The 12,823-nt window shown below is 42.0% G+C and overlaps 1 protein-coding gene across 1 annotated transcript in view; it reads right to left on the reverse strand.

Annotated features, from left to right (window-relative positions):
• The window catches only part of LOC135557305 (MAM domain-containing glycosylphosphatidylinositol anchor protein 2-like), a 142,692-nt gene that overhangs the window by 10,334 nt on the left and 119,535 nt on the right, over positions 1-12,823 (reverse strand). Inside the window, exon 2 of the mRNA XM_064990490.1 lies at positions 9,508-9,647. Within this exon, the coding sequence (XP_064846562.1) occupies positions 9,508-9,647 (140 nt within the window). The remainder of the gene's footprint in view (positions 1-9,507; positions 9,648-12,823) is intronic.

A 12,823-nucleotide genomic window follows, 5' to 3' on the forward strand; every position in this document is an offset into this window, starting at 1 on the left:
TGCCTTGGGAAAAACTCGTGGGTTTGACAACCGACGGAGCACCTGCGATGTGTGGACACAGGAGCGGACTGGTGGCGAAGATACGGGAAAAGATGCAAGAGGAAAACGCGACAGGTGAGCTGACAGCTTATCATTGTATCATACACCAGGAAGCGTTGTGCGGTAAAGCCTTGAAAATGGAGCATGTAATGAGCATCATCACGCGCACAGTTAACTTTATCAGAGCCAAAGGTTTGAATCACCGCCAGTTCAAGGCATTTCTGACGGAGTTAGAAACGGAGCATGGTGATTTGCCTTATCACACAGAGGTGCGATGGCTAAGCCAGGGAAAGGTGCTTCAAAGATGTTTCGAGCTTCGTGAGGAGATTTGTCTGTTCTTGGACAGCAAAGGGAAAGACACAACACAACTCCGAGACGAAATGTTTCTGTGTGAAATGGCTTTTCTGTGTGACATTACGAGTCATCTGAATGCAATGAACTTGCAGCTGCAGGGTCGGGATCATGTCATCTCTGATATGTACAGTACAGTGAAGGCATTTAAAACCAAACTGACTCTGTGGGAGACGCAGATGCGGAAAGAAAATTTGAGCCACTTTCCCAGCTGCCAGACCATGAAAGAGAAGCTCTCTACCAGTGCGTTCCCGAGCGCACAGTTGGCTGATAAAATAGGTATGCTTGCCGCTGACTTTCGACGCCGATTTGCTGACTTTGAAGCACAAAAAAGCAGGTTGGAACTGCTCGGTAACCCATTTGCTGTTGACGTGGAAAGCTCACCACCAAACCTCCAAATGGAGTTGATTGACCTCCAATGCAATGATGCACTGAGGGCAAAATATGCGGGAGTGGGTGCTGCGGAGTTCGCCCGTTTCCTCCCTGACACAATGCCCCAGCTGCGCATCCAGGCTGCTCAAACGTTGTCTATGTTTGGCAGCACATACCTGTGTGAACAACTTTTTTCTTTGATGAACCTGAACAAAACATCACACAGAAGTCGACTTACTGCTGAACACCTCCACTCAATTCTGAGGATTTCCTCAGCTCAGAGCCTTACCCCGAACATTGATGAACTTGTGGAAAAGATGGGACACCACCAAGTATCACCCTCAACCTCAAACAAGTGAACATTACTGTGCAATCACATATTTAGAGTTTTTACTCAGTTCAAGTTTAAAAGTTCAAGTTTAATATTTGTTTTCACTGCATGTTACTTCTCCTTAAACAAAGTGTTGTTTTTGATTAATAGATTTTTGCACTTTATTTTATTGTATTTCAATCCAATTATATTTTAAAAATATTTCAGTTGAGTGGATGATAGAAAATTGCTATTATTGTTTTTTTCTTTGAAGTAAATTTAGCCCACTTTTGCTAAAATAGAAAATATAGGCTACTGATGGTGCCTTGAATACCGGTTTCTTTCATTTAATGTTCATGTTATGGGGATTTTTATATAAAGGAAATTTGTCTTTTGTGTCTGTTGAAAATTAAAGATTACTGACAGAGCCATAAGAAAATATTGCTTTATTTATCTGATCATATTGGAATATATTTGTTAGGTTTTCAGTAGGTTCAATTAGGTTCACTAGACTATATGCGTCATTTAAAAATTTTTCAATGAACATTCGAACAGTCCGGCCCTCGGCTTGTAGCTAAATTTTTTATTTGGCCCTCCGTCCATTTGACTTTGACACCCCTGCTTTAAATAGTTTAACTTGGGTCAAACGTTTTGGGAAGCCTTCCACAAATAAGTTGGGTGAATTTTGGCCCATTCCTCATTATAGAGCTGGAGTTACTGAGTCAGGTTTGTAGGCCTCCTTGTTTGCTCAAGCTTTTTCGGTTCTACCCACAAATTTTCTATAGGATTGAGGTCAGGGCTTTGTGATGGCCACTCCAAAAACTTGACTTTGTTGTCCTTAAGCCATTTTGCCACAACTTTGGAAGTATGCTTGGGGTCATTGTCAATTTGGAAGACCCAATTTGGAAGACCCAATTTGGAAGACCCAAGCTTTAACTTCAAGACTGATGTTGCTTCAATATACTGTATCCACATAATTTTCCTACCTCATGATGCCATCTATTTTGTGAAGTGCACCAGTCCCTCCAGCTGCAAAGCACATTTACATTTAAGTCATTTGGCAGACGCTCTTATCCAGAGCGACTTACAAATTGGTGAATTCACCTTATGACATCCACCCCACAGCATGATGCTGCCACCCCCGTGCTTCACGGTTCGGATGGTATTCTTCGGCTTGCGAGCCTCTCCGTTTTTCCACCAAACATAACAATGGTCATTATGGCCAAACAGTTATATTTTGTTTCATCAGACCAGAGGACATTTCTCCAAAAAGTACAATATTTGTCCCCATGTGCAGTTGCAAACCATAGTCTGGCTTTTTTATGGCGGTTTTGGAGCAGTGACTTCTTCCTTGCTGAATGGCTTTCAGGATATGTCGATATAGGACTCGCTTTACTGTGATACTTTCTTACCTTTTTTATACTATAGATACTTTTATATCTGTTTCCTCCAGCATCTTCACAAGGTCCTTTGCTGTTGTTCTGGGATTGATTTTCACTTTTCGCACCAAAGTACATTCATCTCTAGGAGACAGAATGCGTCTCCTTCCTGAGCGGTATGACGGCTACGTGGTCCTGTCATGCACAAAGTAAATGTCCTAAACGACTTACCAAAACTATAGTTTGTTAACAAGAAATGCGTAAAGTGGTTGAAAAACAAGTTTTAATGACTCCAACCTAAGTGTATGTAAACTTCCAATTTCAACTGTATATTTATTGATAAACCTTTCTAATATTAAGCACATTGAGTACAGGAGTAACTGGTTGGCATGAAAATTAACCACGGGAAAAGTGTTCTTGTCACAAACTCCCTCTCCGGCGCTCTAGGTTACCATGCTGCTCATTATTACGCACACCTGTCACCATCGTTACGCGCACCAGCGCTTCATCAGACGCACCTGGACTTCATCACCTTTCTGATTACCTTCCCTATATCTGTCACTCCCTTTGGTTCCTTCTCCAGGCGTTATTGTTTCTGTTTTGTGTCTGTACGCTGCTCATGTTATTTGTTTTGTCTGTGTTCGTTTATTTATTAAATTATTCACTCCCTCTACTTGCTTCCCGACTTCCACGGTACACGTTACAGAATAACGCCTCACGAAAGGCGTGTTGATAGGTGATGTCGGGTCCGGGTGACGCTGCCGGAGAACCGAGCATGCATCAGCCGGTTCGTCAGACTTCCATGCCTCAGCCATAACGTCAGGTTCACAAGACTCGGTTGGCCTGTTGCCGAGTCTATCAAGGATGCCTCAGCTCGCTCGTCAGGCTTCCATGCCTCAGCCGGCTCATCAGGTTCCCACACCTCAGCCGGCTCGTCGGGTTCCCGCGCCTCAGTAGAGGCGACCGGTCCACTCCTGGTCCCCGGGATCATCCCTTTGGTCGGTGTCCTGCGGCTGCAGCCGGATGTCAGAAAGGGGGTACTGTCACGTACACTTCGTCTCCAGCGCTCTAGGTCACCAGGCTGCTCATTATTACGCACACCTGTCACCATCGTTATGTGCACCTGTGCCTCATCAGACTCACCTGCACTTCATCACCTTCCTGATTACCTTCTCTATATCTGTCACACCCTTTGGTTCCTTCCCCAGGCGTTATTGTTTCTGTTTCTTGTCATGGTTTGCACAGAAGGACAAGTTGACCAATAGAATTGATCAACTTTTGTACTATAGGGGATGGTAGATTGTCATAGGCTAGTGATTTTGCTGATTGTTAGGGCCACTCATCTTGTTGACTGATAAAAGTAGTCTAAATGTGGACAGTTCTAACATCTTCAATATGCACCTTAGAATTTGGCAAGAGGGATGCACGCAGTTGCATTGTGTCTGTCTTCATTCACTTGTAGCCTAATTCTTAGCTGAAATGTCTGTGAGAAGGACCCAATCACGTGACAGGAATTGGCTAATAAGAATGTAGATATCTGACAGAGCCATGTGAGTGAGAGGTGCTTCACAGCATGGCAGCCGGGAGAAGGGAATTATAATTATTATATTCAGCCCAAGGGCACAACGGCCACTTTGGCCGCAATAGGCATGGACTTTTTTTGAGTTGCATTGCGGCCACACCAGGGGGATGTTGCCGGAAAATTCGAGGCCTGGTGAGAACGTTATCAAGTGCTTGACAAATTGTGAATGAAAGACTGATGAAGTGTGTGCAGCTTGCACATGAAACAAATCAAAGCTCATGCCTTTCATAGGACTCTGATTATTTAAAAAAAGTTGCATCATGCAGCCCTAGAATGTACAAAAAATCCAAACATATAGCCCAATGCTTGTATCAGAACTAAAGCTGCATAACAAATCTAAATGAAGCTTATGGGAGGACCAGTTTCTTTGTTAACCCCTCAACATAGAATAGCCTCGTGTTTGCACTTCCTTTGAAATTTATGAGAAAAAATATCCTTTCTATTTTATTAAGCTTTGATCAATTTTATTCTTAATACTATAAAACAAATATTGTCTGCTAAATGAACTAGTGTAGCCCACAGCCATATGACTTAGCCATATCAGGGCCTAACATAAGGACAACTAAAAGTATATGCTATTCTGTTCTTCTTAAAACTACATTTTCTTCATATCATGTGTCTTTCAACCTGTGATGGTGTAGGCTATATTACATGGATTTATTAGACTTTTTAAAATGTAGATGTTCCAAAGTTCTGCATCAGTGGCTTGTGGGCTGTGTGTGGAATCCAGGATAAGCTAAACGTACTTATGTTAATTAACGGTCAATTACCGTGAGACCGGCAGTTATATGCTTGACAATCAACGGCTGACATTTCATGACCGCCACAGCCCTACCCTAACCATCGATTTTTGAATATTTGATGCTACCTGACTGTCTAGCTTTCCTTTTGGTGATTATTAGCAAGTTGACACAGTCAAGAAACTCTATGAATGTAAGTCCATTATCATGTGTGTACAGTTTAAATTTGGCTTTAGTTATTTGAAAGTATATTGAATTGGTCAATATTTCAATATACTCGAACCACCTGCGGGCCGGATTGGACCCCCTCGCGTGCCAGGTGAGGGGGTCTTATGTTTGACGTCCCTGGGCTAGACTCTGGAGGGTTGTGGCTAGGGATTGTTTCTGGACAGGCCATGGGTATTATGGTAGCTAAGTCACTCACTCATTCATTAACCACTCTCACTCACTCACTCACTCACTCACTCACTCACTCACTCACTCTTGTACTGTCTAAAAATGTTAATAGCTGTCAAACACTTGCTTCCTCTGTCCTTGGGAAAATCTCAACTGCATTTCCTTGATTCGTCTCCTCTACCCCATTGGTCTGATCCAATGGGTTCTGAGAAAGAGGCGAGAATATGAGGATTCAAGGAATTGAAATTGAGATTCTCCCCTAGTTTCCTCCATTCCTCACCTTCCTCTCAAAGCACATTGGGGTAGAGGAGTGAAGGCTTCTCCCCTCGGGATCCAATGTACTTTCAAAGAGAGGCAAGGAGTGGAGGAAATAAAGACAGAGGAAGCAAGTATTTGACAGCTAGTTGTTTATCTATTCCATTCTTCCGGAATGTTTAGCATGGCTATAAATGATATAGAAGTTGGCTAAAGCACAGACCTGAATACTAGGCATAACAAAGAAATATGTGGTGTCCAATTTTCATGTAACATTTTGAATGACATGTAAATGTTTTGTTGTTGCTAGGTGGAGTTATGGTGTCATTGTGCCTATTTAGATACTTTTATTCCTGTAACTACACATGTGAAGTTGCAAAAAATCATATTCTAATGTACAGTGCATTCGGAAAGTATTCAGACCCCTTGACTTTTTTCACAATTTTCATAAATCTACAAACAATACCCCATAACAACAGAGTGTTTTTTTGTAATTTAGCTAGGTATTCAGACTCTTTGCTACGAGACTTGAAATTGAGCTCTGGTGCATCCTGTTTCCATTGATCATCCTTGAGATGTTTTTACAATTTGATTGGAGTCCACCTATGGTAAATTCAATTGATTGGACATGATTTGGAAAGGCACATACCTGTCTATACAGTGCCTTGCAAAAGTATTCACCCCCCTTGGCGTTTTTCCTATTTTGTTGCAATACAACCTGTAATTTAAATATATTTTTATTTGGATTTCATATAATGGATATACACAAAATAGTCCAAATTGGTGAAGTGAAATGAAAAAAATAACTTGTTTAAAAAAATAAATAAAAAAAAAGTGGTGTGTGCATATGTGTTCACCCTTAAAACCTCTAAATAAGATCTGGTGCAACCAATTACCTTCAGAAGTCACATAATTAGTTAAATAAAGTCCACCTGTGTGCAATCTTAGTGTCACATGATCTCAGTATATATACACCTGTTTTGAAAGGCCCCAGAGTCTCCAACACCACTAAGGGAGCGCCACCACCAAGCAAGCGGCACCAGGAAGACCACTGAGCTCTCCAAACAGCTCAGGGACAAAGGTGTGGAGAAGTACTGATCAGGGTTGGGTTGTAAAAAATATCTGAACCTTTGAACATCCCACGGAGCTCAATTAAATACATTATTAAAAATTGGAAAGAATATGGCACCAAAATTAATCAGAAAGGCAACAAAGAGACTAAAGATAACCCTGAGTGAGCTGCAAAGCTCCAAGGCGGGGATTGGAGTATCTGTCCAAAGGACCACTTTAAGCCGTACACTCCACAGAGTTGGGTAGTTATTTTCAAATTTTTAATTTTACCTTTATTTAACAAGGCAAGCCAGAAAAGAAAACATTCTTATTTTCAATGATGACCTAGGAACAGCTGTCTTGTTCAGGGGCAGAAAGACAGATTTTGACCTTGTCATCTGAGGGGATTCAAACTTGCAACCTTTCGGTTACTAGTCCAACACTCTAACCACTAGGCTACCTGCCGCCCCTGCTGGGTTTACGGAAGAGTGGCCAGAAAAAAGCCATTGCTTAAAGATAAAAATAAGCAAGCACATTTTGGTGTTCGCCAAAAGGCATGTGGAAGACTCCCCAAACATATGGAAGAAGGTACTCTGTTCAGAGGAGACTAAAATGTAGCTTTTTGCCATCAAGAAAACGCTATGTCTGGCGCAAATCCAACACCTCTCATCACCCCGAGAAACCATCCCCAAGCATGGTGGTGGCAGCATCGTGCTGTGGGGATGTTTTTCATCGGCAGGGACTGGGAAACTGGTCAGAATTGAAGGAATGATGGATGGTACAAAAAACAGGGCAATTCTTGAGGGAAACCTGTTTCAGTCTTCCAGAGATTTGAGACGGGGACAGAGGTTCAACCTTCCAGCAGAACAATGACCCTAAGCATACTGCTAAAGCAACAACAAGTGGTTTAAAGCGAAATATTCACCTTCTAACAGGACAATGACCCTAATCCCACAGCCAAGACAATGCAGGAGAGGCTTTGGGACAAGTCTCTGAATGTCATTGAGTTCCCCAGGCAGAGCCCAGAGCTGAACCCGATCGAACATCTCTGGAGAAACCTGAAAATTGCTGTGCAGTGACACTCCCCATCCAACCTGACAGAGCTTCATAGGATCTGCATAGAAGAATAGGACAAACCCCCCAAATACAGGTGTGCTAAGCTTGTAGAGTCATACCCAAGAAGACTCAAGGCTGTAATTGCTGCCAAAGGTCTTTCAAAAAAGTACTGAGTGAAGGGGCTGAATACTTATGCAAATATAATATTTAAATTTTTTCTACATTTGCAGAAATTTCACTTTTTTAAACTTTGTTTGTTATTATGGGGTATTGTGTGTAGAATAATGAGAAGAAAAAAACGATTTCATCCATTTTAGAATGAGGCTGGTAACTAGGAATGCACGATATATCGGTAAGCATATCGTAATCGGACGATAATAGCTAAAATTGCCAACATCAGCCCGATGTCTAGTTTAACGCCAATGTGCAAAACCGATGTTAAAGCTTACGTGCATACCGATATAGGTTAGATAGATGACATAATGATGCCACGAAAAATATAGCGCTACACGTGCAACACAGTATTCCTAACCTAGCCCACAATGTCTGCTGTGTGGAATGAGCAGTCAACAAGTCGAGCAGTCATTTGAAAGTGTAATTAATAATGGATTTCATTGCCCTTGACAATCAACCGTTCAACTGGTAGAGCACCGATACACTCTACCAAGTAGGCACTATTTTTCAGGTGTTTCTCTACTGGAGTTACACAGTATTGAAATTCAAATTCATGAGCTACTTGCTATGGGCATCACTGCTATTAGCTTCACGACTGACATTTGGCACAGCGATGTCAGCCCCATGAGCATTGTGAGTCGACGAGGATTTCAGTGTGTCGACAAGGATTTCGTACTGAGGAAAGCCGTATTGCTCAAGAATGTGCTTGTTCTCATACCACTGCTGCCATTTCAATGGCATTTGAGAACATGTTTGAAACTTGGAAACATGAACACTCTTGGCTCCATTCAAACAACTGACTGGAGAAATAAGCTCAACTGTGTCTGCAGCAGAAGTGATACCCTGTCATGTTATTGAAATGCCTGATCAACAAAAATGCCAACACAGACCGTCGGGTTAACTTGGAGAAGTACTTTACTAGAGGCTGTGAACAAGCAATTCGGTGGCATTCTCTCTGAGCCAATACTGCGTCTCCACCATGGTCGATGCTAGGTACAAGGACCGTTACTTCGATGCAGACAAGGAACAGGGTTTACGTGAAATGTTAGACACAGCTGGACAAGATGGAAACGAACACAGTGACAGTGCGCTCGCGAGGAAGAGAGGCCACGGACAGACAGAGTTGAAACTTCACTGCTTGTCATGTATGATGAAATCTTAGTTGAGACTGAACAAATGAACAACGAATCAGCACAGCAAGTAAGTGAAATAAATAGGTTTTGATTATGTTTTACTGGTAATGGGGACATAAGTAAATGCCAACAAAATTACTTTTTGGTCAGTGTGTGTGTGTGTGTATGTGTGTGTGTGTGTTTCAACTATATAACTGTACTAGCATGCTTAAAAGCCCGCTAAAATTAAAAATAATGGTTATCGGTATCAGTATCATTTTTTTGGCAAGGAAAATATTGGATATAAGTATCAGCCAAAAATGTAAAAAATGTCCCTCGCTGTAACGTAACAAAATGTGGAAAAAGTCAAGGGGTCGGAATACTTTCCAAATGCACTGTACAGTATATGAAACCATTTCGAAAATTTGATCCTGATTTCACAAGTTTGCCCCTTTATTTATAGAAAGACCCATTGATGCCTCAACTAATGATCGTACTATTGTGCTCAAAAATGCAATTGTAAAGTCTAAGAGGACTGGATATCTTCTGACCTGGGTATGAAAGTGTTCAGAAAGAGAGTAATTGGTGAGTACAGTAAGAGTTCTGATTGGCTCAACAGAATGATTGGTGGGTGAAGTGAAACGTCAGCGTCCTGATTTGGCTAAACTGGGTGATTGGCAGGTTGACTGACCTGTGGCCGTGGGTGTCCTGTGACAAGACAGGTGAGTTCAAGGGTCTCTCCCTCCCGGATTGTGTACACCCTCTCCGCGTGGCGCTCCTCCTCAACGTTACAGGCGTGGCCCGAGTGGACGATGCGGACCGTAGGGGGCGCTGTAGAGGACAAAACAGAACAGTTCGTACATCTCAATCATTACAAGAAGAAAGTCAAAGCTGCAACGTCCAAATTAATTCACACAATTCATATCGGAATTCCTATAACGTATAATTTGGGAAATTAACATTTTGTGAATATTTTGAGTAAAAAAACTGCGTGAAGAATTGAGAGAAGAGATATTTTATTTATTTCTATGTACTTCTCAGCTTTTTGGATAACATTGTACTGTGTATCTGTATCCCTTCTCTCTCTGTAATTTGACAAACCTGGGTAAATCTGAATCGATCCAGACACAATCTGCATGAGCTCACAGAGACAGGGTATCAGTTTTAACAGAGTCAGGAGAGTAGTGCTAAGACACACACACTAGAGTTGTGCAACTGACCAGGTATCCCCTTTTCCTAACACACACACACACACACACACACACACACACACACACACACACACACACACACACACACACACACACTTCCCCCATTGATTTCTGCCCGTTTAATGCAATAATCACCCAAATTGGCCCTCTTATCATACACACAATGTAATATCTGTGAGGTCTTTGGCCTGATTTTCATAGTTATGGGTTCTGCTTTGTTTTGAGGATGATGGTTCAAATGAACAGCATCTGCAGGTATCATGCCTATTAACCTATATTTGATAGCATTGCAGGTAGTCTGTCCTCATTAAACATCAAAACACCTAAAACAAATGTCTAAATCCAACAACCCAGGAGCATGCAGAATCGCTTTTAGTGGAAGTCTGGAAACACGGGAGTTTCTATTTGACAAATCGAGGTATGTTTATGCCCGTTTCGTTTCGTCTGCTTCCGTTTAAGAAGGGTTTTTCAACAGAATCGGCACAATGAATACACCCCTGATCACCCGAAAACACAGTTCACTTTCATAGCAGCCACATACAAACCGCTTGCTGTATATGTAATTCCTTGTCGCACCTATGTATGCGCTCTCCTCCTTCTTTTCCCTTCACTTGTGGACTTCAGTGCACAACACATCAGATGTCTGTTACCAGACAAAAAACTTTCCCAAGCCAGACCTTCATATCATGACTGCTAACCGCTACACACAGTCTACATTGTTTTCATGTCATAGTCAACACATCTACTAGAACTAACACTTTAGTAAACTCGCTACAATCCTACAGTACAGTGTACAGTCAGCAGCAAGTAGTTAAGCAGTTACACTTGTGGGCCCCGGTAGCAATAAATTAATAAAACCAAAACCTTACCTTGATTTGGACGAGCTCCAGTGTTGGATAGCCATAGCCAGCTAGCTAACATAGCATCCCTCTCTGTTTGAGCAGGGTGTTTTGAGTAGGCTAAATGAACTAGCTACATTCCATGCTAGCTAAGTAATACTGTATCTAGTATCTATTTCTGTCTCTCTCTCCTTAATTTTGGAAGAAATTAATTTGTTCAAAACTTTTAAATTGTCTTTCTCTCTTTTTGAGTCAACTACTCACCACAGTTTATGCACTGCGGTGCTAGTTAGCTGTAAGTTATGCTTTCAGAACTAGACTCATTCTCTGATACTTTGATTGGGTGGACAACATGTCAGTTCATGCTGTCATAATTAAATCAAATCAAATTGTATTTGTCACATGTGCCGAATACAACTGGTGTAGACCTTACAGTGAAATGCTTACTAAAGAGCCCTTAACCAACAGTGCAGTTTAAAAAAATACAGATATGAAAAAGAGATAAAAGTAACAAGTAAATAAAGAGCAGCAGTAAAAAATAACAATATAAACAGGGCGGTGCCGGTACAGAGTCAATGTGAGGTGGCACCGGTTAGTTGAGGTAGTATGTACATGTAGGTAGAGTTAATTAAAAGTGACTATGCATAGATGACAACAGAGAGTGGGAGTGGTGTGGGATGCAAATAGTCTTGGTAGCCATTTGACTAGATGTTCAGGAGTCTTATGGCTTGGGAGTAGAAGCTGTTTAGAAGCCTCTTGGATCTAGACTTGGCGCTCCGGTACTGCTTGCCATGCAGTAGCAGAGAGAACAGTCTATGATTAGGGTGGCTGGAGTCTTTGAACATTTTTAGGGCCTTCCTCTCACACGGCCTGGTATAGAGGTCCTGGATAGCGGGAAGCTTGGCCCCAGTGATGTACTGGGCCGTTCGCACTACCCTCTCTAGTGCCTTGCGGTCAGAGGCTAAGCAGTTGCCATACCAGGGTTAGAGTCCCGCTCCTTGAAAGTGGCAGCTCTAGCCTTTAGCTCAGTGCGGATGCTGCCTGTAATCCATGGCTTCTGGTTGGGGTAAGTACATACGGTCAGATGTGCTGTACTCCTCAATGCCATTGGAGGAATCCCAGAACATATTCCAGTCTGTGCTAGCAAAACAGTCCTGTACCTTAGCATCTGCTTCATCTGACCACTTTTTTATTGATCTAGTCACGGGTACTTCCTGCTTTCATTTTTGCTTGTAATCAGGAATCAGGAGGATGGAATTATGGTTAGATTTGCCAAATTACTGTATAAGTCTATGGGAGGGGGTGAGAACCATGAGCCCTCCTTGGTTTTCTATTGAAGTCAATGTACCCAGAGGAGGACAGAAGCTAGCTGTTCTCCGGCTACACCATGGTGCTACCCAACAGAGTGCTACTGGGGCTGTGGCAGATCTTCATTGCACAATAGTGTGTTGATGACGTTATCATATCTAGTATAGTTTCATCTAAAAAATATAACATTTTTTGTTTCACTATTTTTTCTTTTTCTGAAATTCACTGAGGAGGATAGTCCTCCCCTCCTTATCTGAGGAGCCTCCACTGCTTTACAGCTAATTGTCCCTCTCTGCAGTAGATCTAACTCATCCAGTTGTAACTCTACTACTCTACAGAGCTTGATTGTAGCTGTCCATCCTCATGTGATTACAGCACAGGTGTGTGTTGTTTTTCTCTCTCTTCCTTACGCTCAGCCGGGCATGTTGATGGTGATGAAGAATGATGCTGCCCATGGTTCACCCCCGTGTAGAGAAAAATGTACACACACACACACACACACACACACACACACACACACACACACACACACACACATATATATATATATATATATATATATATATATATATATATATATGAGAGAGAGACCAAAGCAGGGTGGAGGAGGGGCAGATCAGGTCAAAAGCCCATGTCTGGGCTTTAGTAT

The sequence above is a fragment of the Oncorhynchus masou genome, chromosome 16 (genome assembly GCF_036934945.1).
Source record: "Oncorhynchus masou masou isolate Uvic2021 chromosome 16, UVic_Omas_1.1, whole genome shotgun sequence".
NCBI lineage: Eukaryota > Metazoa > Chordata > Actinopteri > Salmoniformes > Salmonidae > Oncorhynchus > Oncorhynchus masou.